Genomic DNA, 23,627 nt, shown 5'->3' on the forward strand with positions numbered 1-23,627 from the left:
AAATGACACGCTTGCCATCCGAACCCGGAAGGCGTGCGGCCCGTGGAATAGACGCCGCTCTACTCCACAGCCCTGCCACCGGTCTGTAGGAGCGGGACCCTCGCAGCCTGGCTCTCGCCGAGCATGAAGAGGAGGAGGCACCGGAGAATCCCCCACACGTCAGGGAGGATGCTGGGCTGTCTTTGGAAAAGAAGAAAAACGATCCGGTATGCCCTAACCTTCACCACCTGGAGAAAGCGCAGCACACCCCTGGTTCCCTGCAGCGCTTCCACCATGGCGGAGGAAACACTACAACTGAGGCCATGGTGGAAGTGTCCGGTCTTTAAAGAAACTGACTGCAGTGTTTCCTGGGAAAGTGGGTGGAGCTGCGCTCTCTCCAGGTGCTGTCCTGAAAGACGAAGGGAGAAAATGGCAGAAGATTCTGGGGGAAGTTACCTCTGGAGATTTAGTAAATAATCTGGTTGCAAGCGGGTAAAGTTTAAAATGTACCCATTATTTGAAGAACCAATATAAAATACTTCTCCATTGGTATATGCAAAGATTGAAAGATGTGGATGTTGCTAAAAGGAATTGGGGTCTCCGTAACATAAACACTGGCAGTGCTCACTTATTAAACCATATTGAAAAATCTATCCAGTCTCTAGAGTCTAGTTCATGGAGTATTTGACACATAGATTCTCTTTTCTCCAAAATCTTATCTCCTGGGTTTACCCCAGACATGCTTTTCATGCTAAAAAGCTGCTACTACACATACCACAGCTAGATGCCTGATAGCTCTCAAACGCAAGCAATATGAAGCAGAATTTCGTATTTTATTGGAAGCATGTGCAAATTGTCCTGGAAGTGACTACATTTCAATTGAGAAAAAAATAAAATAAAAAATTACAGAAAAAGGTTCTACAATGTTGCATTTCAGTGCTGCTGATCTGCAGAATTTTTGCCACTTCCTGTCTACATGCACTCCCAAGATGGCTTCAAGGCAGTTGCCAGGGCAGGTTTCCTAGTGGTGACAGCAACAGACAATGCCTGTGTAATGTGTATGTTGAAATGGCCACTTGTATTGTCCGTTAGTAAACCACAGGGTGTCTAATGTGTGTTGAAAGGGGTGCTTTTACTCTGTCAGAAGCTGGTGTGACAATGTAGGAGCACAGTTGGGAGACAGGAACAAAATGGTAATCCTATAACAGGAAGTGCCTGAACTAGCTGTCTAGATCTCATAGAACATAGATCCACTTTACTTTGGTAATAAAGAGCACCACAAAAATTACTTTTTTTGTTTTTTACTTTTGGATAGGGATTAATTAAACCCGTTAGATTTTATTGCTGCCTGTTCCCCTATCCAGGATATTCACCCTCTCCCCATCCACCACTATTTCCCCATAACAGAAATAGTAGGGTTATCTTCCAATGGGGACAAGGTTGTTCTGGTAACAACCAGAGATTTTCTCACTTCAGAGGAGTTTTCTCTCACTTCCTTTGGCTACGGAACAGAAAGTGAAGGGAAATCCCCTAAATGGGGCAGAGATGTCAAAATAAACCTTACAGGAGTTATATACCTCTCTTATTCAGTCTAAAAGTAAAGTTGTGCCTTTAGTTCTACTTTAAGCTTAAAAAAAAAAAAAAATGTAGCAGTTTCCTTCACAACACTATCACAGGCATCGGGCCTGTAAAACACACAAACTGCAATGGATCCAATTTTTGGGGTTTTACAGAACTTTATTTTGCGCCCTCCAGTGCTAAATGCCGGCCTGGTATCTTTCAGGTGTCCTGTAACACCTTTGCCACACTATGAACAGACCCCTTTGCCAAAGGGATAACAAAGGCCGATTGCAGCATCTAGAGAACTCAGACAAAGCCAACCAAACATACATTAACATTTTCCCCTACCCAGTGGAAAAAAAAAAAAAAAAAAAGAAAAGAAAAAGTTAGAGATAGAGGCCCTCCGGGGTGCCTTCTTGTTTCTTGTACAAGACATTTTCTTTTGACTTCTTAAAATCTTCGTTGGTGACCTTCATCCTCCTCTCACGCAGAGCCATCAGGCCACCCTCTGTACATATAGCCTGTGGAGACAGAGAAGCATGTGACTTAGAAGAAAGCTGTGAAAATCTGTCTGGTTTAAGTAATAAGTTACATCTAAAGCCAACACTTTTTTTTAAAATTCTGGATAGATGTATTGTGTGTCCCCACTAGAAAGATTTACTCCGTTTGTCAGTGACCATTGCCTCCAGGGCAGAAAATGATGGGAAATTCAAAACTGTACAGTTGTCACAGAAACTTGAGGTGAGGAGTAATCTTGTAACACAAACACCTGTTTTGGTAACAGCTGGATTTTTTCTTATTTCCCTCACTTCCTGTTACATTTGTGAAAAAGAAAGTAAAAGGGAAATCCCCACAGTGGGAGACACACAAAATTGGAAAGAAAAAAAACATACAAGAATTTAATTACCCCACCGAATCCAGAATTATATAATATGTTTAAATACTACACTGTAATGTAATCCTGTTATTTTTTAAGAAGCAGTCAGAAAGGATCTCAAATGGGCATACCTTTATATCTGCTCCAGACAGGTCATCTTTTGCCATGATTAAGTCATCTAGTGTGACGTCGTCTGCCAGGGTCATGCGGCTGGTGTGTATCAGGAAGATTCTCCTCTTTGTCTTCTCATCAGGCAAGGGGAATTCAATTTTACGGTCAATACGACCTATGCATGATAGAATAAGTGTTCATCAGCAGGAGATTTTATGTGCAACTATCCTTATCACACCAATGAGTTCCTAGCTACAAAAATAGGGTTTTTAAAACAGCTTACCTGTAAAATCCTTTTCTTTGAAGTACATCACGGGACACAGAGCCATAGTAGTTACTAAGTGGATTATAGGCCACCTTCAGGTGACGGACACTGGCACGCCCTAAGACAAAAAGTGCCCTCCCTATATAACCCCTCCCACTTCTGGGAGCACCTCAGTTTTGTAGCAAAGCAATACACGTGTATACCAAGAAGGGAGGGGCCTCTGTGTCCCGTGATGTACTTCAAAGAAAAGGATTTTACAGGCAAGCGGTTTTAAAAATCCTATTTTCTTATCGTACATCACGGGACACAGAGCCATAGTAGTTACTATGTGGGATGTCCCATAGCAATGCCAAGTGAAGGGAGGGAGATACAACAAAAGTAGGACAATAAGAGACTAGAGGACTTATACTGCAGCCTGCAGTACACTGTGCCCAAAAGGCGATATCCTCATGACCTTTTATATCTACTTGATAGAATCTGGTAAATGTATGGACTGAAGACCAAGTTGCGGCCTTGCAGATTTGAGCCATGGAGGCCTGGTGATGCACTGCCCAAGAAGCACTAACAGCCCTGGTGGAGTGCGCTTTATTATGAAAAGCAGGAATTTTCCTCTTTAAGCCATAAGCTTGAACAATCACTTGACAAATCCATTTAGAAATAGTACATATCAACGCTGCCTGTCCTCTTTTAGGACCGTCTGGCAACACAAACAAAACATCTGTTTTATGAATCTGAGCGGTCACTTTCAAATAGACCTTGACCGCTCTCACCACATCAAGAGAATGTAGTGACCTTTCTTCCACAGAACGAGGTTCTGGATAAAATGAAGGCAAAACAATATCCTGGTTTAAATGAAAACCTGACACTACCTTCGGTAGGAATTTCGGATGAGGCCGCAATACAACCTTATCCTTATGAATAATCAAATATGGCTCTTTACAAGAAAGAGCAGCCAACTCTTTATACTCTTCTTGCAGAAGATATGGCAACCAAGAAAATTATTTTCGTCGTTAAGAGGACCAAGGGAATATCTCGTACTGGCTCAAAAGGCTGTTTTTGTAATGCTGACAGGACTAAATTTAAGTCCCAAGGGTTCAGGGGTGACCTAATTGGAGGATTAATATGCGTCACCCCCTGAATAAAGTTACGAACCAGAGAGTGTCAAGCAAGTGGTCGTTGAAACAACACCGATAAGGCCGACACCTGGCCTTTGATAGTACTCAAGGACAGCTTCATTTCTAATCCCATCTGTAGGAATTCAAGGATCCTACCTATGACATATTTCCTGGGGTGCCAACCCCTGGATTCACACCAGGAGACATATGCCTTCCAGACTCTATAGTCTATAGGTTGGCCTCCTAGCATTAACCAAAGTAGAAACTACTGAAGCTGACAGCCCACGGTTTTTCAGAATGTGGGTCTCAATAGCCAAATGGTTAAATTTAGCGTTTGTAAGGTAGGATGGAATACCGGACCTTGCGAGAGAAGATCTGGCCACAATGGTAGGGTCCAAGGGTCCCCTACTGCCATTTTTATGATCTCGGCAAACCAAGATCTTCTGGGCCATGCTGGGGCCACAAGAATCACTTCCTTTCCTTCTTGCTTGATCCTGCAAAGAAGGTGCAGAAGCAGCAGACCAGTGAAAACTGATCCCATGGATAAACCAAGGCATCTGTTCCGTATGCCATCGGATCCCTTGTCCTTGACACAAAATTGTCGATCTTGTTGTTGAACCTGGACGCAAACAGATCCATGTCCGGAAGTCCCCATCTTTGACATATTGACAGGAAGATGTTGGGGTGAAGGGACCATTCTCCCGGGAACAATTGTTGGCAACTCAAGTAGTCCACCAGCCAATTCTCTATCCCTGGAATGAAAATCGCTGATAGGCAAGGAATACGATTCACCTCTCTCAGAGCCGCACGACTTCTCGTGCCCCCTTGGTGATTGATATAGGCCAATGCTGTGGCATTGTCGGATTGGATCCTGACAGGACAATTCCGTAGTCTGAGCGTCCAGGCCTCTAGGGCCAGGCGTACTGCCCAAATCTCTAGAATATTAATGGGCAAGGTCATCTCTGGACCATTTCCCTTGGACAGATGCTTCTTCCAGGACTGCTCCGCAGCCCAGAAGGCTGGAATCTGCTGTTACCACCTTCCTGGTAACTGGTAGAAAGTATTTTCCTTTTTGAAGATTCTTGGATATCGACCACCAATTGAGGCCCTGACACACTTCGGAGGATAAATGTATTGGGAAGTCCAGAGCTTGGACCTTTTTATTCCAAGTTGACAGGATACTGTTTTGCAGCAGTCTTGAATGAATGAAACTGCGCATAAGGAACGGCCTCGAAAGAAGCCACCATCTTTCCCAATAATTTCCTGCAAAGTCGAATAGAAGGATTATTCTTTGTTTTGACCAACTGAATCAGTTCCTTTATGGAACTGATCCTTTCCTGGGGCAAAAACACCTTCTTCTGAACTGTATCTATGATCAGCCCCAAGTACTGCAATCTCCTTGATGGTTTTAAGGAGGATTTCTCTAGGTTGAGAATCCAACCTAGGTATTCCAGGTAGCTGACTGCAGTGACCAAACTTTGGTTTAAGTGGGCTACCGACTGATCTATCAAGAGTAGATAGTCTAGGTAGGCTAATATTGTTATACCTTGAGCTCTTAGCCTGGCTAAAGGATTGGCCAGGACCTTTGAAAACACTTAAGGTGCAGTAGCTAGACCGAACGGCAGAGCTACAAACTGGAAATGAAGATTTTCTACCTCGAAGTGTAGAAATTTCTGGTGAGCGGGGAAAATCGGTACATGGAAATAAGCATCCTTGATGTCGAATAACGCCAGAAATTCTCCCCCTTGTAGGATGCAGACTACTGTTCGGATTGACTCCATGCGAAAAGAACGGATATTCAAAAACTGGTTTAGATCTTTGAGATCTAAAATGGGTCTGACATCCCCAATTGGTTTTGGAACTGTGAAAAGGTTTGAATAAAACCCCAATCTTTGCTCTACCAAGGGGACCACCGATATCACTCTTTGAGACAAGAGATGATCCAAAGCTAGAAAGAGAGACTTCTTTTTCACTGGATCTCTGGGAACGCTTGACCTGAGAAAACGAGGAGACGGGAACTCTCGGAACTCTAGTTTGTAGCCTAGGGAAATTGAGGAAGCCACCCATCTGTCTTGACATTGTTCCTGCCAGACCTTTGAAAACTGTAGAAGCCTTCCCCCCACTCGAGCGAGCGGGGGAGCCCCTTAAGGAGGCTTTAGTATTTTGTTTTGTGAGTGTCCTCTTTTGGCCCTGGGACTGAACCTGAGGTTTACCTCTTGAACCTGACGGTGGAGGCCGTCATGACTGTCTGGAGGCTGATGCCCCTGGGGAAGAAAAATCTTAAACTTCTTAACCGGTAAAAGGGAACTTTTCCCATTAGAAATTCTTTGGATATACTTATCCAGATCTTCTCCAAATAACAGTTCACCATGAAATGGGACACTGGCCAAGAGCTTTTTGCATGGCACTACGGCTGACCAATTTTTCAACCATAAGACTCTACGCACATGTACCAGCCCTACCATGAGCCGTGAGGCCTAGAGAATACAATCTTTCATAGTGTCTATTGTAAAACACAACGCTTCTGATAACCCGGCCAAATCCTGGGCCTGCTGATCAGGAATAACCTTGAGTACCTCTATAAACTGGTCCTTTAAGGACTGAGATACTTCGATCACTGCCAGTGCAGGCTGAACAACTGAACCTGTGAGCAAAATAGTTTTTAAAAATGAATTCCAACGTCTTATCTGTTGGATCCTTTAGCATATCAGCATTGTCTACTGGACAAGTCAGGTTTTTGTTCATAGTGGATATAGCAGCGTCAATTGCTGGAATTCCCCATTTCTTATAGAACTCTTCCTCCATAGGATAAAGTATTGAGGATAAAGTATTTCTCAGAGGAGAAAAACTGTTTATCTGGGTGCTCCCACTCAGAATACATATGCTTTTTTAGCCATGAATGGATAGGAAAAACATGAACAGATTGTGGAGGTTTTAATGAACCCAAACCAAAAGTGGGCTTATCGACTGACTGCGTTACTGGCAGTAAAAATGTGGAGCAGACCAATTCAGTGAGGGATTGTACCAACAACCTTTCCTGCGAACCTGATTCCATATCAGGTTCTTCGGAAGAGGAGACATCAGCCTCTTCCTGGTCCTTCGAGAGAAATTTGTCATCTCTCCTCGCCCCTTGTTCCTCAGCATGAGGGTCCTGAGCAATGGACGGGGACCTGCTACGCTTAGTCCCACTCTGAGATGCGATTAAAGCATCAATTTTTTGCTCCAAACTTAAAATGGTTGAAGAAAAAACCTCCTTAGTAATATGCACAGGGGCTGCAGTGTTAAGAGCAGCTGCAACACTTGCCCCTCCTGATGGCTCACTCTGACCAGCCATATTAATCTCAGGGGAGGATGTCATCTTTCTTGAGATGATCCTAGGCTGCCGTGTGACTATAGTCCTTCTAGAGCCCTTTTTTGAGGTGTTTTTAACCCCCCTTCTGACCATAGCCCGATGCACAAAGCAGAGGTACTACCAGAAGGAATGCATCCACTGCTGGAGCAATAGTCCAGCTCTGCTGCTACTATTAATTCTTAGCCTGATGCAGTAGTAAATGTGTCAAAAGGAATGCCTGTGTTACCAAAACTTACATGCCACCTTTGCTCTTGTGTCCCTCCGCAGCTTGTCCCTCCCCAGCAACAATGGTGCCTTTTAAAAAAACATACCTTCCCACGCTGTGCATTGGAGGACGGAAGCCAACGCCACACTAAACCCCGCCCCCATGTCATCTACGGCCTTTCCTCTTTTTATCAAAAAGGAGTTTTTCCCGCACGAGCTCTGGCTCCGATCCCATGGAATCAGCAGAAGAGAGGCAGTAATGGCGAGGGGGGCCTGGAAGCCGCCGAGCAGTGTGCCGTTTGCGCCAAACTTTTTTTTTTTTTTGAAGCACTCCTTCCCCCGAAAGAGGGGAAGAAAAAAAAAAAAAAACAGGGGGGCGTCTGGGGGGGGGGGAGGTAATTGCCCCCCAGACTTACCAGAGGTTTGCTGCCGGCCGAAGGAAAAGAAAACTGCTGTTTCCTGGACACATCGTGAGGTTTCTGAGAAGCATGATACGGTGAGTGCTCTATACAGCCCCCAGTGGTGACACATAGGCATGACAACATTTACAAAATTCATAAGAAAATTTTGAAAATTTCTTAGAAAAAACTCCACTTACCTTTCCCGCTGCAGAGTTTTCCGTGGTAATCCAACAGACCCAATCTTCACCCTTCATGGTGGGTTCCGTTAAACCTTCAGGAGCTGGGGATCCTCGAGGAAACCCACAATCCTGGACCTGTATTAGCACCACCGCCAGTAAAACTTTATGGCCTTACTACCAAAAAGTACTGGATGCCGGGGTCCAGCTCTCTAAAAAGAGAAGCGTTAAAGGAAAGGCCTCGTTTCTTCGGATATGAGGCCGGGTACCATTCAATTCAGCCAAAAAGACACTTTGAGTGGATCCGGCTGCATGGCTAGCCCCAGCAAGGATTGCTCCAGTGGAGTTCAGCACAGCACATCTTTACCCGTGACCAACACCTTAGACACTGATGAAAAAACTGAGGTACTCCCAGCAGGGGTTATATAGGGAGTGCACTTTTTGTCTTAGGGCGTGCCAGTGTGCATCATCTGAAGGTGGCCTATAACCCACATAGTAACTACTATGGCTCTGTGTTCCGTGATGTACGATAAGAAATGTTGTTTTAGGTCTTTTTAGAAAAAGAAAACCTATATGTAAAAACAGTCAAATTTAAAAAATAAAACAAACTTTTAGGAGAAAAATTAAAAATATATTTGCCTTGCAGCTAGGAAAGGATGATGTGAGCCTAATGGCAAGATCCTAAGAATGTTAAAAATAAAAAACTGCGCTAAATGAGATCCGATCAAAATGTATGAATACCCAATGGGTGTTGCATGACTTAAATTAAGATTTGCAATAAATGAATAAAGAATCACTGTACTCCTCAATGTTTTCTCACAGCAGTGTAGCAAATGATCACATCATAAAGAAAACACAACTTAGAAAGTCCATATTAGTGAAGAGTAATAAGCTGATATTGTTGCTGGTCAGCGAAAGGTCACAATATGAGAAAGTCTCTCCTTCATATACAAAGGTGACATCACAAATAAGACACCGGAGAAAATAGTGATGTGGATAGGACAGTCCTTCACCTAGAAAAACACAGCCTCTTACCAGCTGCCCAGATCTCTTATCAGGAGATCAATTTCGCCTTTTAGCTTATAACCCAGCCACAGTCTCTAGATAAACACCTGTTCCGTACAAAGAAGAAAATGAGGCTCTGTGTGATCACACTCCTCTGTCTGGCTGTCATCAGAGTCCATTTCGACGGCTGTCTGTGAGTTACTGTCTGTGAGCTATTTGGAAAGGATTGGAGAGAAGAAGGAGAGGTGACACATATCGGTTTATCTAGAGACTGTGGCTGGGTTATAAGCTAAAAGGCGAAATTGATCTCCTGATAAGAGATCTGGGCAGCTGGTAAGAGGCTGTGTTTTTCTAGGTGAAGGATTGTTCTATCCACATCACTATTTTCTCCGGTGTCTTTCATTTGTGATGTCACCTTTGTATATGAAGGAGAGACTTTCTCATATTGTGACCTTTCACTGACCAACAACAATATCAGCTTATTACTCTTCACTAATATGGACTTTCTAAGTTGTGTTTTCTTTACGATGTGATCATTTGCTACACTGCTGTGAGAAAACATTGAGGAGTACAGTGATTCTTTATTCATTTATTGCAAATCTTAATTTAAGTCATGCAACACCCATTGGGTATTCATACATTTTGATTGGATCTCATTTAGCGCAGTTTTTTATTTTTAACATTTTGCTTATTGTGAGTATCTCACACTTTTAACTGCTGCAAGATCATATTATTTACATCTTTTGAAACAGACGGGTGAATACATTCTTCTTTTAGACAGCGCTGTATCATTTATAATTTTTTGCATGTTGACCCAAGATCCTAAGAATGCTGGATCCCCAAATCTCACGTGAAGTGGCTTCTGCACTGACAGAGCCACTTCTTGCCAGATTTTACATCTCAAGCTTTCCCAGTATGTTGATAGAGGGTCTTTAACATCACCCTCACACCTAGGCACCATAATGCATGCAGGTGAGGTGTAAGGTATATTGTTGACTTTCAGCCTAAAGTTTAATTTTAAAAATGTAAATGAGTTTTTACATGGCTAAAGAATAGGTGGAGAAGTCTACTTTGATAGGTCTGCTGTCCACCTGTCACTTGAATCCTTGAACTTGGATCTAAATTTTGCACAAGAGAAAGAATAGTCAGAAAAGAAGCAGTAGTAAGAACCTGGTCTAATTAATGCTGGGTCCAGGGTTTCTATCCTGTTTGTGGCCATTATAACTTTTACATCCCCTCGAGAATCAAATCCATCCAGCTGGTTCAGAAGCTCCAACATGGTTCTCTGAATTTCTCTCTCTCCACCGGAGTTGGAATCGTATCTATAAAGGTAATGTGAGGAGAAAAATTAGCATGTGTACTCTATTATTCAAAGATAAACAGTCAGCGCAAAAAACATCAAAAAAACAAAGCTGCTGAACACTAAAGGCAAATATATAAGTCCTTTCATGTAATTCAATAAAAAATATAGTGCAGCGCTGGAAATACTAATCAATTATCATAAATGTCCATAAATGAAAAATCAGAGGGTGTCAGCGGTGATGCAGGGTGCTTCATGCAAATCCAAAGTGCTCTTAAATCCGTGCTCCCCCCTCTTGCCAGTCAAACCGCTCACCTTGTTATAGGGACCCCTGAACTAACAGGAAGGTCTCATAAGCATTCACCACTTAATAGTGGTCGGGGTGGTATCTTGACCGGAAAGCCGGAAACCTCTTCATTAATATGGCATAAAGTTTTCATCCATATAAGCATGAAATAAATAAAGAAAATATATAGTGCTCTCTGTATAGCTAAAAAACGATTCCCTCTATTAAAAAGACAGGTACTCACACATGTAGCACTATACCCAGTGCTAGGAAATAAGGCGCATGTAATTTACAGGTGACAGTGAATGATAAGGCGGCTGCAGCGACGTCCAAACGGGATAAAACCAATCCGCACGCGTATCGTCCAGCAGGACTTCCTCAGCGGTCTTGGGGTCCCTTACGTCTAGTCAGTGATTTATATAAAGCCCCCTAATTCACTCGTCTGTTGCAAATCAATTCCCGAGCGGTGACCGTCCAATCAGAACGCACCGCTTGGGAATAGGAAGTATGGAAAGCTAAATGTTTATCCTGGTTGCCATAGTGATCGGCGTCATGATGACACGACGTCGGATCACCTGACTTCCTGCATCGTAAAGCACCTCCCTCTTGAGTGTACAGGCAGGGCATCAAGCCGCTGCAATAGGCTGACACTCAGGTTTGGGGAGTGACTCAATACAGATTTTGGACGTAGTCCCGTCGTCACAATGACGCGGTGTGGGGTCATGTGACGGACTACGTCAGTGAGTGCCTCCTTCCCTAAACAAAGATGGAGCTAGATTAGCTGTGATAGGATGACGCTGGGTCACATGATCCTACCAGCCTCACGTCATCTGTGTGCAGTGTAAGCAGAGGAGGAAGGCAATGAACACAAACCCTCTGTATAACCCTGGATACACAGAGAAGGGACGTTAATAGGGCTGACACCACAGTACTTAACTAATCTCTCTCAGCAAGCATACTAATAGTGTGGCAATGCTATGCCTAATTGGTCAAAAGACCGAATGATACCGGGAAGGGATTTTAAAGAGGCTACAAAAAAATTAAAATTAAAATAAATAAAAAATAAGACTATTTCTAAAGATACGTTCATAGAAGACCCTTCACTGCAGCCACCTTTTACAATACAGTCATCATCCATTATTCCAATAAATGGTTAGCATTCCTATAACCAGCAGAATAAAAAATGTATGTATATAAAAACTAAAAGATAATTAATAAATTGTTAGTGATCAGAAATAAAACAGTTCAAATCGAACTCGACATTGAGCCCCGTGGGTACTCCCACATGCGTCTCATACACCCAGAACGACTCACGGCGGCTCAATTGTCTTATGAAATTACCACCTCTCCAGTGGGGTGCGACCTTTTCGACTCCCCAAAATTTTAATTTGGCAGGACTACATTTGTGACATATTTTAAAATGTTTAGAAACATCCTTTTTTAATATTAGTAATATGTTCTCCAATGCGGACATGCAATGGTCGGGACGTTCTCCCCACATATTGTAAGCCGCATTCGTATTCCATAATATATACCACCCCTGCCGTGGAACATGTAATGAAGTCTTTGATCTGGTAGACCTTCTTGGTTGCTGTAGCAATACACTCTTTGCGTTTTTTAATGTTCCCCCTAGCTTGTTTGCATGGTGGGCAACGTCCACATGCGTAGAAACCTGTCAGGATGTTGGATATCCTATTTTCAAACGCGAGAGGTGGGTCAATAACCCCTGGGGCTAGCTTATCTCTTAGGGATGGTGCCCTTTTGTACACAAACTGAGGACGTTCGGGGAGAACAGGGCCAAGTGTTTTATCCTGCTTCAAAATAGGCCAGTACTTGCGAATGATCTTTTCGAATTTTTTATATTGGGCATTGTAGTCCAAAATAATTCTTATATTCCCTGATTTATCCTGTTTGACCCTAGGACCATTGGAAACAAGTGTCGTTCTATCCATTGTACGAACTGTCTCAATATGTTTAATGATGTCAGATTTATTGTATCCCTTTTGCACAAAACGAGCTGATAGAACTTCAGACTGTGCAAGGTATTCCTGCTCATGTGTGCAATTCCGCCTAATGCGTACGAACTGTCCCTTAGGAATGTTGCACAACCATTGTAAATGGTGGCAACTTCCGAGGGGAATGTACGCATTGCGGTCCGTGGGTTTAAAATGATTCTTTAACTCTAACTGGTTATCTTTTATGTAGATATCAAGATCCAGGTACGTGACATGATCGTTACCCACATTCCAAGAAAAGACAATATTTCTATTGTTCTCATCCAATTTTTGCATGAAAACATCTAGATTAGATCTGTCACCCTCCCAAATCATAATAATATCATCGATGTACCTTTGGTAACAGAGGAGTTCAGGGGGTGTGTTCTTATAAATCACTTCTTCCTCCCAGTGTGCCATGAATAAATTGGCAACACTGGGAGCAAAGCGGGCCCCCATTGCCACACCCCTTGTTTGGAGAAAAAAACGTCTGTTGTACCAAAAGTAGTTTTTGGCCAAACAAAATCGCAGACAGTCTAAGATATCATTTTTATGTCTTTTGGTCAGGTCTGATGAACCAAATGCCCACTGTACTGAAGTTAGTGCATCTTCGTGGCTAATGATCGTATATAAGGAACTAACGTCCGCCGTAATTAGCACACACGAAAATGAAAGTGGGAGAGACTCTAAAATATGGATGATATGTTTAGTGTCTCTTACAAAAGAGCGAGTTTTCATAACCATAGGCTGGAGAAAAAAGTCAATGTATTGACCCAGTCTGGAGGAGACTGAGTCGATCCCATTGACTATGGGGCGGCCAGGAGGATGGGTACTATTTTTATGAATTTTGGGCAAAAAATAAATAATTGGAGTGCGACAAAAAAAAGGATCCAAATAAGAGGCTTCTTTTAAGCTAAGGATGCCAATGTGTTTTCCTCTTTCAATAAGATAGTGTAACTCTTCTTTAAATTGAAGCATCGGGTCCTTAGTGAGTAAAACAGGTATTGTAATCGGCCAACATGTTTTCCATTTCATTATTGTAATACGTTTTGCTCAAGACAACCAAGCCCCCGCCCTTGTTGGCTGGACGTATTACGACATCTTTTCGTTCTATCAGAGACCCAATATCTCTTTTGATATATACTGGATCGTTGACTTTCCGAATTTTTAATGTATCTAAGTCTTTACTAACCATATTCCTAAACACTTCCATATGTTTGTTATCTCGGATAGGGGGGTTAAAGACCGATTTATTGCGGAGAGTTGAGTCCGTCACATGACCCGACGCCGCGTCATCGTGACGACGGGACTACGTCCAAAATCTGTATTGAGTCACTCCCCAAACCTGAGTGTCAGCCTATTGCAGTGGCTTGATGCCCTGCCTGTACACTCAGGAGGGAGGTGCTTTACGATGCAGGAAGTCGTGTCATCATGACGCCGATCACTATGGCAACCAGGATAAACATTTATCTTTCCATACTTCCTATTCCCAAGCGGTGCGTTCTGATTGGACGGTCACCGCTCGGGAATTGATTTGCAACAGACGAGTAAATTAGGGGGCTTTATATAAATCACTGACTAGACGTAAGGGACCAAAGACCGCTGAGGAAGTCCTGCTGGACGATACGCGTGCGGATTGGTTTTATCCCGTTTGGACGTCCCTTATCATTCACTGTCACCTGTAAATTACATGCGCCTTATTTCCTAGCACTGGGTATAGTGCTACATATGTGAGTACCTGTCTTTTAATAGAGGGAATCGTTTTTTAGCTATACAGAGAGCACTATATATTTTCTTTATTTATTTCATGCTTATATGGATGAAAACTTTTAAGCCATATTATTGAAGAGGTTTCCGGCTTTCCAGTCAAGATACCACCCCAACCACTATTAAGTGGTGAATGCTTAGGAGGCCTTCCTGTTAGTTCAGGGGTCCCTATAACAAGGTGAGCGGTTTGACTGGCACCCTGCATCACCGCTGACACCCTCTGATTTTTCATTTATGGACATTTATGATAATTGATTAGTATTTCCAGCGCTGCACTACATTTTTTATTGAATAGCATGTGTACTCTGTCATTAGTTCACAGATTACTGAACATGCGGTAAAGATTTGTCACTCAGCAAAACTATACCATCACAAAACTAGTAAAACTGTTGGTTAAAGGAAACCTAGAGTAAGAGAAAAAAAGAGAAGCTGCTACTGCTGACCTCTCCTGAAAACATTAGCTTCCATAATTTGAGTCCCAAGAAAGCAGATCAAAGGTTTAGAGCTAAATTGCTGCATGCATGATCTAAGCCTGTGACAAGGGAAGTTTTAAGCCAAAAAGATCAGCATGGCAGCTTGAAAACTAGTATTTTCTGAAGCAGGTCAGCAACAAGAGCCCCAATATTACTCCCAGCCCAGGTTTCCCTTGTATCCTAAGGTAAATGTGCAGCATTAGAAGTATTAGTAGAGTTTATGCAGCCACATCACCGCACACTTACCATTGTAAAAAAACTTGAACGCCACTCTATCTGGAGAGAGGAGAAATTGATCTGGAAAGTATAAACAAACCTCATACTACTTTCCAGATACATTTCTCAGAACTTTAAATGCACACGCATTTAGATGCGTTCAGAGTATCTAATCTGCTCCTGGATGCACAGATTTATATATTTATTAAACACAGCTAAACTGAACTCACCTGAACGCAAGTAAATACTGTGTGAATTATACCATTTAAAATCAAATCACGCATTTATTTGCATCTAGAAATGCCTTATAAAAGCATGCCCATGTGAATGAAGCCTTATAGGGCGTACACACGGTCGGACTTTGTTCGGACATTCCGACAACAAAATCCTAGGATTTTTTCCGACGGATGTTGGCTCAAACTTGTCTTGCATACATACGGTCACACAAAGTTGTCGGAAAATCCGATCATTCTAAACGCGGTGACGTAAAACACGTAAGTCGGGACTATAAACGGGGCAGTGGCCAATAGCTTTCATCTCTTTATTTATTCTGAGCATGCGTGGCACTTTGTCTGTCGGATTTGTGTACACACAATCGGAATTTCCGACAACGGATTTTGTTGTCGGAAAATTTTATATCCTACTCTCAAACTTTGTGTGTCGGAAAATCCGATGGAAAATGTCCGATGGAGCCCACACACGGTCGGAATTTCCGACAACACGCTCCGATCGGACATTTTCCATCGGAAAATCCGACCGTGTGTACGGGGCATTAGGCATTTAAGTTGAAGCCTATGCAAATATTTAAGAAACACCATTTAAGCCAGTCAATCCAGTTACATATCCCATAAAAGCTCATTAGGAATATTTTCCATGCAGGTAGCTTAGGTTCCAGAATCAGTCTTGCAATCATACTTCTATAAATGCATGCACAGCAGCTCTTACACTTGGAGAGGGCAAAACAGCCCATAAGGATCTATAGCTTTGCTCAGTTCTGTAAGATTTACAAAGCAGAGAGATTAACTAGTGTGTTGCCGCTTTACTGCTGGGGAGAAGAGCTTCGAAAACAAAGCTTCACCAGCCACTTTTCCTACAGTAACCAAATCACACAGGTCAATAATACTACTGTGATTTTGTAAGAGGGGGTGGGGACAAACCATGGAATCCACTGGCAACTGGGATACCATAAACCACTGCCACAACTGCAGCACAAAACTAAGCATTTTCTCCTAGTTACCTCTCATACCTTTTCATGAACTGAATAATACATAATGAGTTCCCAATACCACATTTCATAATGGAGAACCAAGTAATAACACTGCCATACCTTTTTGTGCCAATGGCGTCTATTTCATCAATAAATACAATGGACGGAGCATGTTCTTCAGCCACTCTGAAAAGCTCCCGCACCAGCTTGGGTCCATCTCCCAGGTATTTCTGGATCAGCTCTGAGCCCACTACCCGCAGGAAAGTGGCCGATGTCTGGTTGGCTACAGCCTTGGCCAGAAGGGTTTTACCTATGAAGAGATTCTTGTGAGCTTGGCAATATGTGAATAGATAAGCAGTTAACCAGTAGTGTCTGATACCACAGTACCTGTGCCAGGAGGACCATACAGGATCACTCCTTTAGGTGGTTTGATGCCCATCTCTTCGTAGTACTCTGGGTGGGTGAGTGGAAGCTCTACAGACTCCTACAATGCAGAGGTAACAAAAATATAAACTCATAGAAAACTTTTGTGTTTTCTTTATACAATAATGGACATGCTCATGCCAAGAAAATAAAGCACCCGAAGAAACATTTCTTTTGGGCATTTTGTGCAAAGTAAGGGAAGCTGTGTAAACTCTACAGATGTCACCTATGAATCCTCATTGTACTTTTCTCAGGGCCAAGCCACACTTGTTTTCAGATTCGACTTCCAGCTGTTTATTCTGCACCTAAGCCAAATGAGTGTTTTGTCTCTCAACAGCCCGTTTTTAAAATATCCTTAATTCTACAGTTTCTTTTTTTTCACCCATAGAGATAAAGGATACAGCAGGTAAAATATCACACAAAAAGTGGAAGGCGTTGCCTTCATAAAAAGTACATGAAAAGGCCTATTATACTTTAAATGACAACCCCCCCCCCCCCCCCCCACCTCCGGTCTTACACTCCCCTGTTCACGGTCATGGCTGACCCATGTTGTGTAACCCAAAGGGGAACAACACAATCTTCGATGAAAATTCTCCCAACCAGTCTCCCAAATGTTCTTTTGCTTGAGTAGCAAAATACTATTTATTCCTATGGAGAGACCATCTATCATACAAACCATAATAGTGGGTAAAGTGCAGCGTTAATAAAATGACAACTGATTATACAATAGGATAAGAAACGTTGGGCAAGAGATGTCTCACCATAGTTCATAAAATTGAAGCATAGCTAATAGGGTATAACCCATGTGAAAGGAGAACTGTGTTGTGAATTACTTGGACTTAGTTTATATGGACTATATTTTCAACCATTTTTTCACATGTATTCTATATTAGTCATGCTTCAATTTTATGAACAGTGGTGAGATCATCTCTTGCCAAACCTTTCTTATCCTATTGTATGATCAGTGGTCTTTCTATTAGCGCTGCACTTTACCCACTATTGTATTTTTTGGGTGTGTATGCTTGGCTCAGTACTGGCAGCTTTTTTACTCTAGCGTAGTGTTTTCTTTTGTTTTTTGTATCATACAAATCAATAATAGATCTCCTTTCCAAAGAAATGTTTGGGATTTTGTCTGCATATGTGCAGAAGACTTCAGGACTGGCCAAGAGTTTCCATCAGACTCTGGTCCCCTGAGGGTCACACAACGTGGAAATGCCATGATTGTGAGACAAGGAAGTATATAACACTTTGGGGATAGGGTGGGGATGGCGTCTCATATAAAGGATATTTTTAAGAAAGTATCGGTATCCCTTAAATAAAGGCTAAAGTGCACCACAAAAGCATAAAAGCGCAATTTAAAACACATTTTTAGTGTAGGAGTGTAATGAAGATCTAAATGTGCACTCACTTGCACACAGAAAAGTACAAGCATGCAAATGGAAAACAAGGCAGAGATCAGTGTTATATGCTATGGCTGCCTTCACCTAGAATTTGTTTAGCAGTTTTAGGAGGTTTAAGTAAAACATACAGAGGTTAAACACCCCATTACTAAAGCACAGTAAGCAAACCTAAAAACAACATTAATACACGCTCACAGAACATACCTTAATTTCCTGAATCTGATTGTCCAGGCCACCGATATCAGCATATGTCTCCTGAGGGGCTTTCTCCACTTTCATGACAGTTACCAAGGGGTCCGTGTCATCCATGAGAACGCCAATTACTGCATGCACCTGAATGATAAATAAAGACCATGTTTAAAAAGGAAAAGATTACCAAGACTCAATATTTACGGATAGTTATTGAATTTATTAATAGTGGATGCCTAAAGTCAAAGTGAAACCTTTTATTTTGATGTTTATCTCTTTCTTTTGTCCTGCCAGTTACGCTTAGCATAATAATAAGCTTACCTTGTAATAGTGTTCTTATATCTTTAAGCACTACTTTATTAATCTAACTTGGATTGTAAACTTGATATTGGCTTTGGGGATTTTTGTGCATCTCTTCCCCCACATATATGTAATACTCCTCTTTAATCACAATACTAAAATCCTAGTGATGGATCTTAAAAAATTAAGTATACATAAACAGGTTTTTGTAAAAGTAGTCTAGCAGATGATCTCAGATTGCTAATAATCGGACTATTTATAAATAAAAATAACTAAATCAAAAACAAACCTGTCACCTTTCCCTGAATGGGCAAACTGACAGAGTCACTTTAACCAAGTTCTCACTCTTCAAGCACAGGCAGCATAAAATGCACTCTGGTCTTGAACTGGTTAACCACTTGCCACCCAAGCCAATTCTGGCATTTCTTTCCTACATGTAAAAATCATCATTTTTTTTTGCTAGATAAGTGCTCAGAACCCCCAAACATTATAGCAAAGACGCTAGAGAATAAAATAGCGGTCGTTTCGGTATTTGTGCACCAACTTTTCAAACGTGATTTTTTTTTTTTTTTTGGAAAAAACAAAACACAATATTTACCTCGTTTTTTTTTGTATAATGTGAAATATGATGTTACGCTGAGTAAATAGACACTAGGGGTGCACCAAACGGGAATTTTTGGTCCCGAAAGCGAAAATGCTAGATGCACTTTGTCACAAAAAGAAAATGACAGTTTTTAAAAAATGTATATATTTTTATATATACTTGTATTATCTTTGATTTTTTAATTAATACCATGAATTTAAATGAATTTATTGTCGGCCATTATTGGCATCTTTAGCGCAAGAATAGTTCAAGAAAAATGCATCCCTTTTTTATTCTATGTATGTCTTTACACTGGTCCATTGCGCTTCCGTTGTGGTGTTAAAAATCTTGCTTGCTGCATTCTTGGTTAGTTAGCTGCAGGCATCATCCAGATACCTTCTCTCAAAGTACATTCTATCATATGATGTCTACCCGGCCGAAGTGGTTAACCAATTGTTCAGTTATCCCTCACAACTGTTGTTCTAGGACACACAATTCAAAGACTCACTTTGTGGTTTAATAAGACGGAGCAGCCTGGTTCCAGCAGATCTTTATCTACAAATGACAGAATGCTGACATAGTGCTCAGACCCGACAGATGTGGAAACGATGGCATGGTTGTCGTCAATTATCTCCTCTAGTGTGCCCACAGACATGGGAGTTCCCCGTAGGTCATCCACCTTAGACCTCTCCTCCTAAAAGGACACAGCAACAGAAGTTGTGTTAATTAAGTCATACAGTAATGGCATACCTGAATGGCTCTGGTTCTGTAAATCCACAAATGACATGTACCCAGGAAAAGCCTTTAAAATGTAAATCTAGGATGCAGTAAATTTACCCATGCAGTGGGCCCTTTCGCACTGAATGAGGTAAATGCCTGCTTTGTCTAGAAGACAATAAACTGAAATTACCTACCTTATTCTTTACTACTGCATTCATTCAATACTGGGAGTACAATCAACTCGTATACCAATGCAGAGGGGTACATGTGGGTGTATTTTAATATCTTTTAACCACTTGAGCTCTGAATGGTTTTACCCACTTCATGACCAGGACATTTTCTGCTATTCAGTACTGTGCTAGTTTAACTGGCAATTGCACGGTCATGCGACACACTACGCAAAACTAAAATGTATATTTATTTGGTTTATGTGAGTGAAAGCTATATCATCTACAAACTATGGTATATATACTGGAATTAGTAGCTATAGACGCTATAGTGTAATGGCGGTGATCAGCAACTTATAGTATGAGCGTGATAGGGTGGCAAGCAAGCTGGCGCTAACAGACACTGGCTAGGAAGGTCATTAACTGACACTGACTTCGCTAGTGACACCAATAGTGATCAGTGCTAATACTGTACACTGTACTAATGACACTGGCTGGGAAGGAGTTAACATCTCAGGGCAATCGAGGGGTTAACTATGTGCCTAACAACTGTATTGTGTGTAGTGTGTGCTGCTTTTACTTACTGACCTGGCTGTTGCTTTTCAGGGACGAGAAACAGCCAGATCACTGTTCTGTGTTTTTTTAACCGCTTGCCGTCCGGCTCACGCCGATATACGTCAGCAGAAGGGCACGTACAGGCATATTAATGTACCTATATGTTGCCCTTTAAGAAGCGGCTTGCGGGCGCGTCCCCGCCACGCGCTCCGTGAGTGTGATCGCGGGTCCCGCGGACTCGATGTCAGCGGGTATACCCACGACCGTCTCACGGAGAGGGAGAATGGGGAAATGCTGATGTAAACAAGCATTTCCCCGTTCTGCCTAGTGACAGGACACTGATCACAGCTCTCTGTAATCGGGAGCGGTGATCAGTGTCGTGTCACACATAGCCGCCCCCCCACAGGTGGAATCACTCCCTAGGACAAACTTAACCCCTACAGTGCCACCTAGTGGTTAACCTCTTCATTGCCAGTCCCATTTACACAGTAATCAATGCATTTTTAATCGCACTGATCGCTGTATAAATGTGAATGGTCCCAAAACAGAGCCAAAAGTGTCCGATCTGTCCGCCATAATGTCGCAGTTACCATGAAAAAAAAAAAAAAAAATCGCTGATCGTTGGCATTAATAGTAAAAAAAAAAAAAAAATTATTAATAAAAATGCCATAAAACTATCCCCTATTTTGTAGACGATATAACATTTGCGCAAACCAATCAATAAACGCTTATTGCGATTTTTTTTACCAATAATATGTAGAAGAATACGTATCGGCCTAAACTGAGAAAAAAAAAAAAAACAACTTTTATATATATTTTTTGGGGATATTTATTATAGCAAAAATTAAAAAATAATGTGTTTTTTTCAAAATTGTCGCTATTTTTTTGTTTATAGCACAAAAAATAAAAAACGCAGAATGTGATCAAGTACCACCAAAAGAAAGCTCTATTTGTGGGGAAAAAAGGACGTCAATTTTGTTTGGGAGCCACGTCACACGACTGCGCAATTGTCAGTTAAAGCGACGCAGTGCCGAATCGTAAAAAGTGCTCTGGTTTTTTGCCAGCGAAATGGTCCGGGGTGAAGTGGTTAAACACAGAACTCTTGTCTGTGATTGAACAAAGCTGATCAGCAGGTTTCAGACAAAATTAAGTGAAATCTGCTGCCAAACTCGTGTCCACTCACAGCACAGGTCATCAGGGAGCAAACATGCCCCAAACCCAGGAGACAGGCGGCGACGTACAGATACCTTGTCCAGCCTCTCTGTGCCGCCTGACCACAGTACATCTACTGTTGGCGGGTGGCAAGTAGTTAATAAAGTTTTTTTATTTGCATACTACACTCTGTTTTTTGTTTGAGCCTGGCACACCAGAAATTGTGAAGGAGTTGTTGCTACTCATAGAAGTTTCCTTAACACAGGCACATTTATACCTTTTGTTTTAAAGGTCAATCTGTTCCAGTGTGTGATTTTAGCACACACGGGGTGGAGTGAGTTTGGATTGGTATATTTAACAGCAGCTTAGAGAGGGGCTTTAAAACGGAACCCACATCCCAACCTAGTTAGACTATAGTCCTGCAACTGTAACAAATTTATCTGGACTGCTACGTTGTTACCCGAGACAGATGCCACATTAAACAAGACTAAAGGTTGGAAAACATCCGCAAAAGAGGATGCCATGTTTTAGAGAGATAAACATTATTTACAATAATGCGGTGTGAACAGAGAAGGTGGCTTGCTGTTAGCCCTTCTGTGTGCACTGGTTAGCCACTGCAGTTTGGTCAAGTGTAAGTGAGAGATCATCACTGCGCACTATACTGGAGAGCAAACTTTCAATGCACTATAATACTGTGGAAAGGAAACCCATATGCACAGCACAATTTATTTAGGTTGTTCCCCTTAACTTCACATTTTGAGGGCCTGACCCAGTACAGGACTATTATCAAATGCCACTGCTTACCTCCTGCTTCTCCTCCAGAGGCTTCATCTGCTCCTGATTTCTGATAAACTCTTCTTCCATGAGGAGATAATCTTTAATTCTCTCCATTTTCAGAAGCTTCAGTCTGCATTGTGTGTGTGGCGTTACTGTAAGACAAACAAAAGAACCAATAATGTCTACCAACATAGACTTGTTCATATAACCTGTTACTGATTACCAGCAATAGCACTATAGGAGTAATTATACCTATCAAATTCCAGCTCTAATTTCAGCAGATAAAAACAACCCCCTGAAGAGCAACTAGCCACTTTTGCCATTCAGGAGGGAAAGAAAAAAAACCTGAGGCACAAGGAACGTCGGATCTAATCGATGAGTGAATCCATGTCCATTAATTTTAAATGTGGGCAACACCAGTATAAGAAAGCATTCAGTCCATTTTTAAACTCTGCTATTAATTACTACACCATACAGCAGGTCACTCCATCCAGGCTTTGCATTGTTTAGGTGCACATGCATTAAAAAAAAGATCTGCTCCCATAAAATGTGTGTCACAAGGTAATGTATGCAGAGCACACAATACCCGCACATTGCATTTGCATGCAAAAAATGCAGATGTGAACGAGATTTGCAAAAAAAGTCTTTCTATACTGATAGTAACATTTTTTTTTCACCATGTGCAACTCATGTCCACTTGCCCTCGGTAGATAAAGTTTTTATTGTCAAATTTACCTTACATACAGCATCTCACAAAAGTGAGTACACCCCTCATATTTTTTGTAAATATTTTATTATATCTTTTCAATAACACTGAAGAAATTACACTTTGCTACAATGTAAAGCTTGTATAACAGTGTAAATGTGCTGTCCCCTCAAAATACCTCAACACATATCCATTAAGGTCTAAACCGCTGGCAACAAAGTGAGTACACCCCTAAGTGAAAATGTCCAAATTGGGCCCAATTGGCCATTTTCCCTCCCCAGTGTCAGGTGACTCATTAGTGTTACAAGGTCTCAGGTGTGAATGGGGAGCAGGTGTGTTAAATTTGGTGTTATTGCTCTCACTCTCA

General features: G+C 41.8%; 1 protein-coding gene across 1 annotated transcript in view; it reads right to left on the bottom strand.

Annotated features, from left to right (window-relative positions):
* Nucleotides 1-793: 793 nt before the first annotated feature.
* The window catches only part of PSMC1 (proteasome 26S subunit, ATPase 1), a 33,219-nt gene continuing 10,385 nt past the window's right edge, over nt 794-23,627 (bottom strand). The window contains exons 4-11 of the mRNA XM_073636702.1: nt 22,582-22,706; nt 19,692-19,877; nt 18,316-18,444; nt 16,676-16,772; nt 16,409-16,598; nt 10,216-10,367; nt 2,548-2,702; nt 794-2,060 (exon numbers count right to left, since the gene is read on the bottom strand). Coding sequence (XP_073492803.1) covers nt 1,926-2,060; nt 2,548-2,702; nt 10,216-10,367; nt 16,409-16,598; nt 16,676-16,772; nt 18,316-18,444; nt 19,692-19,877; nt 22,582-22,706 — 1,169 coding nt within the window. The 3' untranslated portion in view covers nt 794-1,925. The remainder of the gene's footprint in view (nt 2,061-2,547; nt 2,703-10,215; nt 10,368-16,408; nt 16,599-16,675; nt 16,773-18,315; nt 18,445-19,691; nt 19,878-22,581; nt 22,707-23,627) is intronic.

Source organism: Aquarana catesbeiana, linkage group LG06 (genome assembly GCF_042186555.1).
Source record: "Aquarana catesbeiana isolate 2022-GZ linkage group LG06, ASM4218655v1, whole genome shotgun sequence".
Classification (NCBI taxonomy): domain Eukaryota; kingdom Metazoa; phylum Chordata; class Amphibia; order Anura; family Ranidae; genus Aquarana; species Aquarana catesbeiana.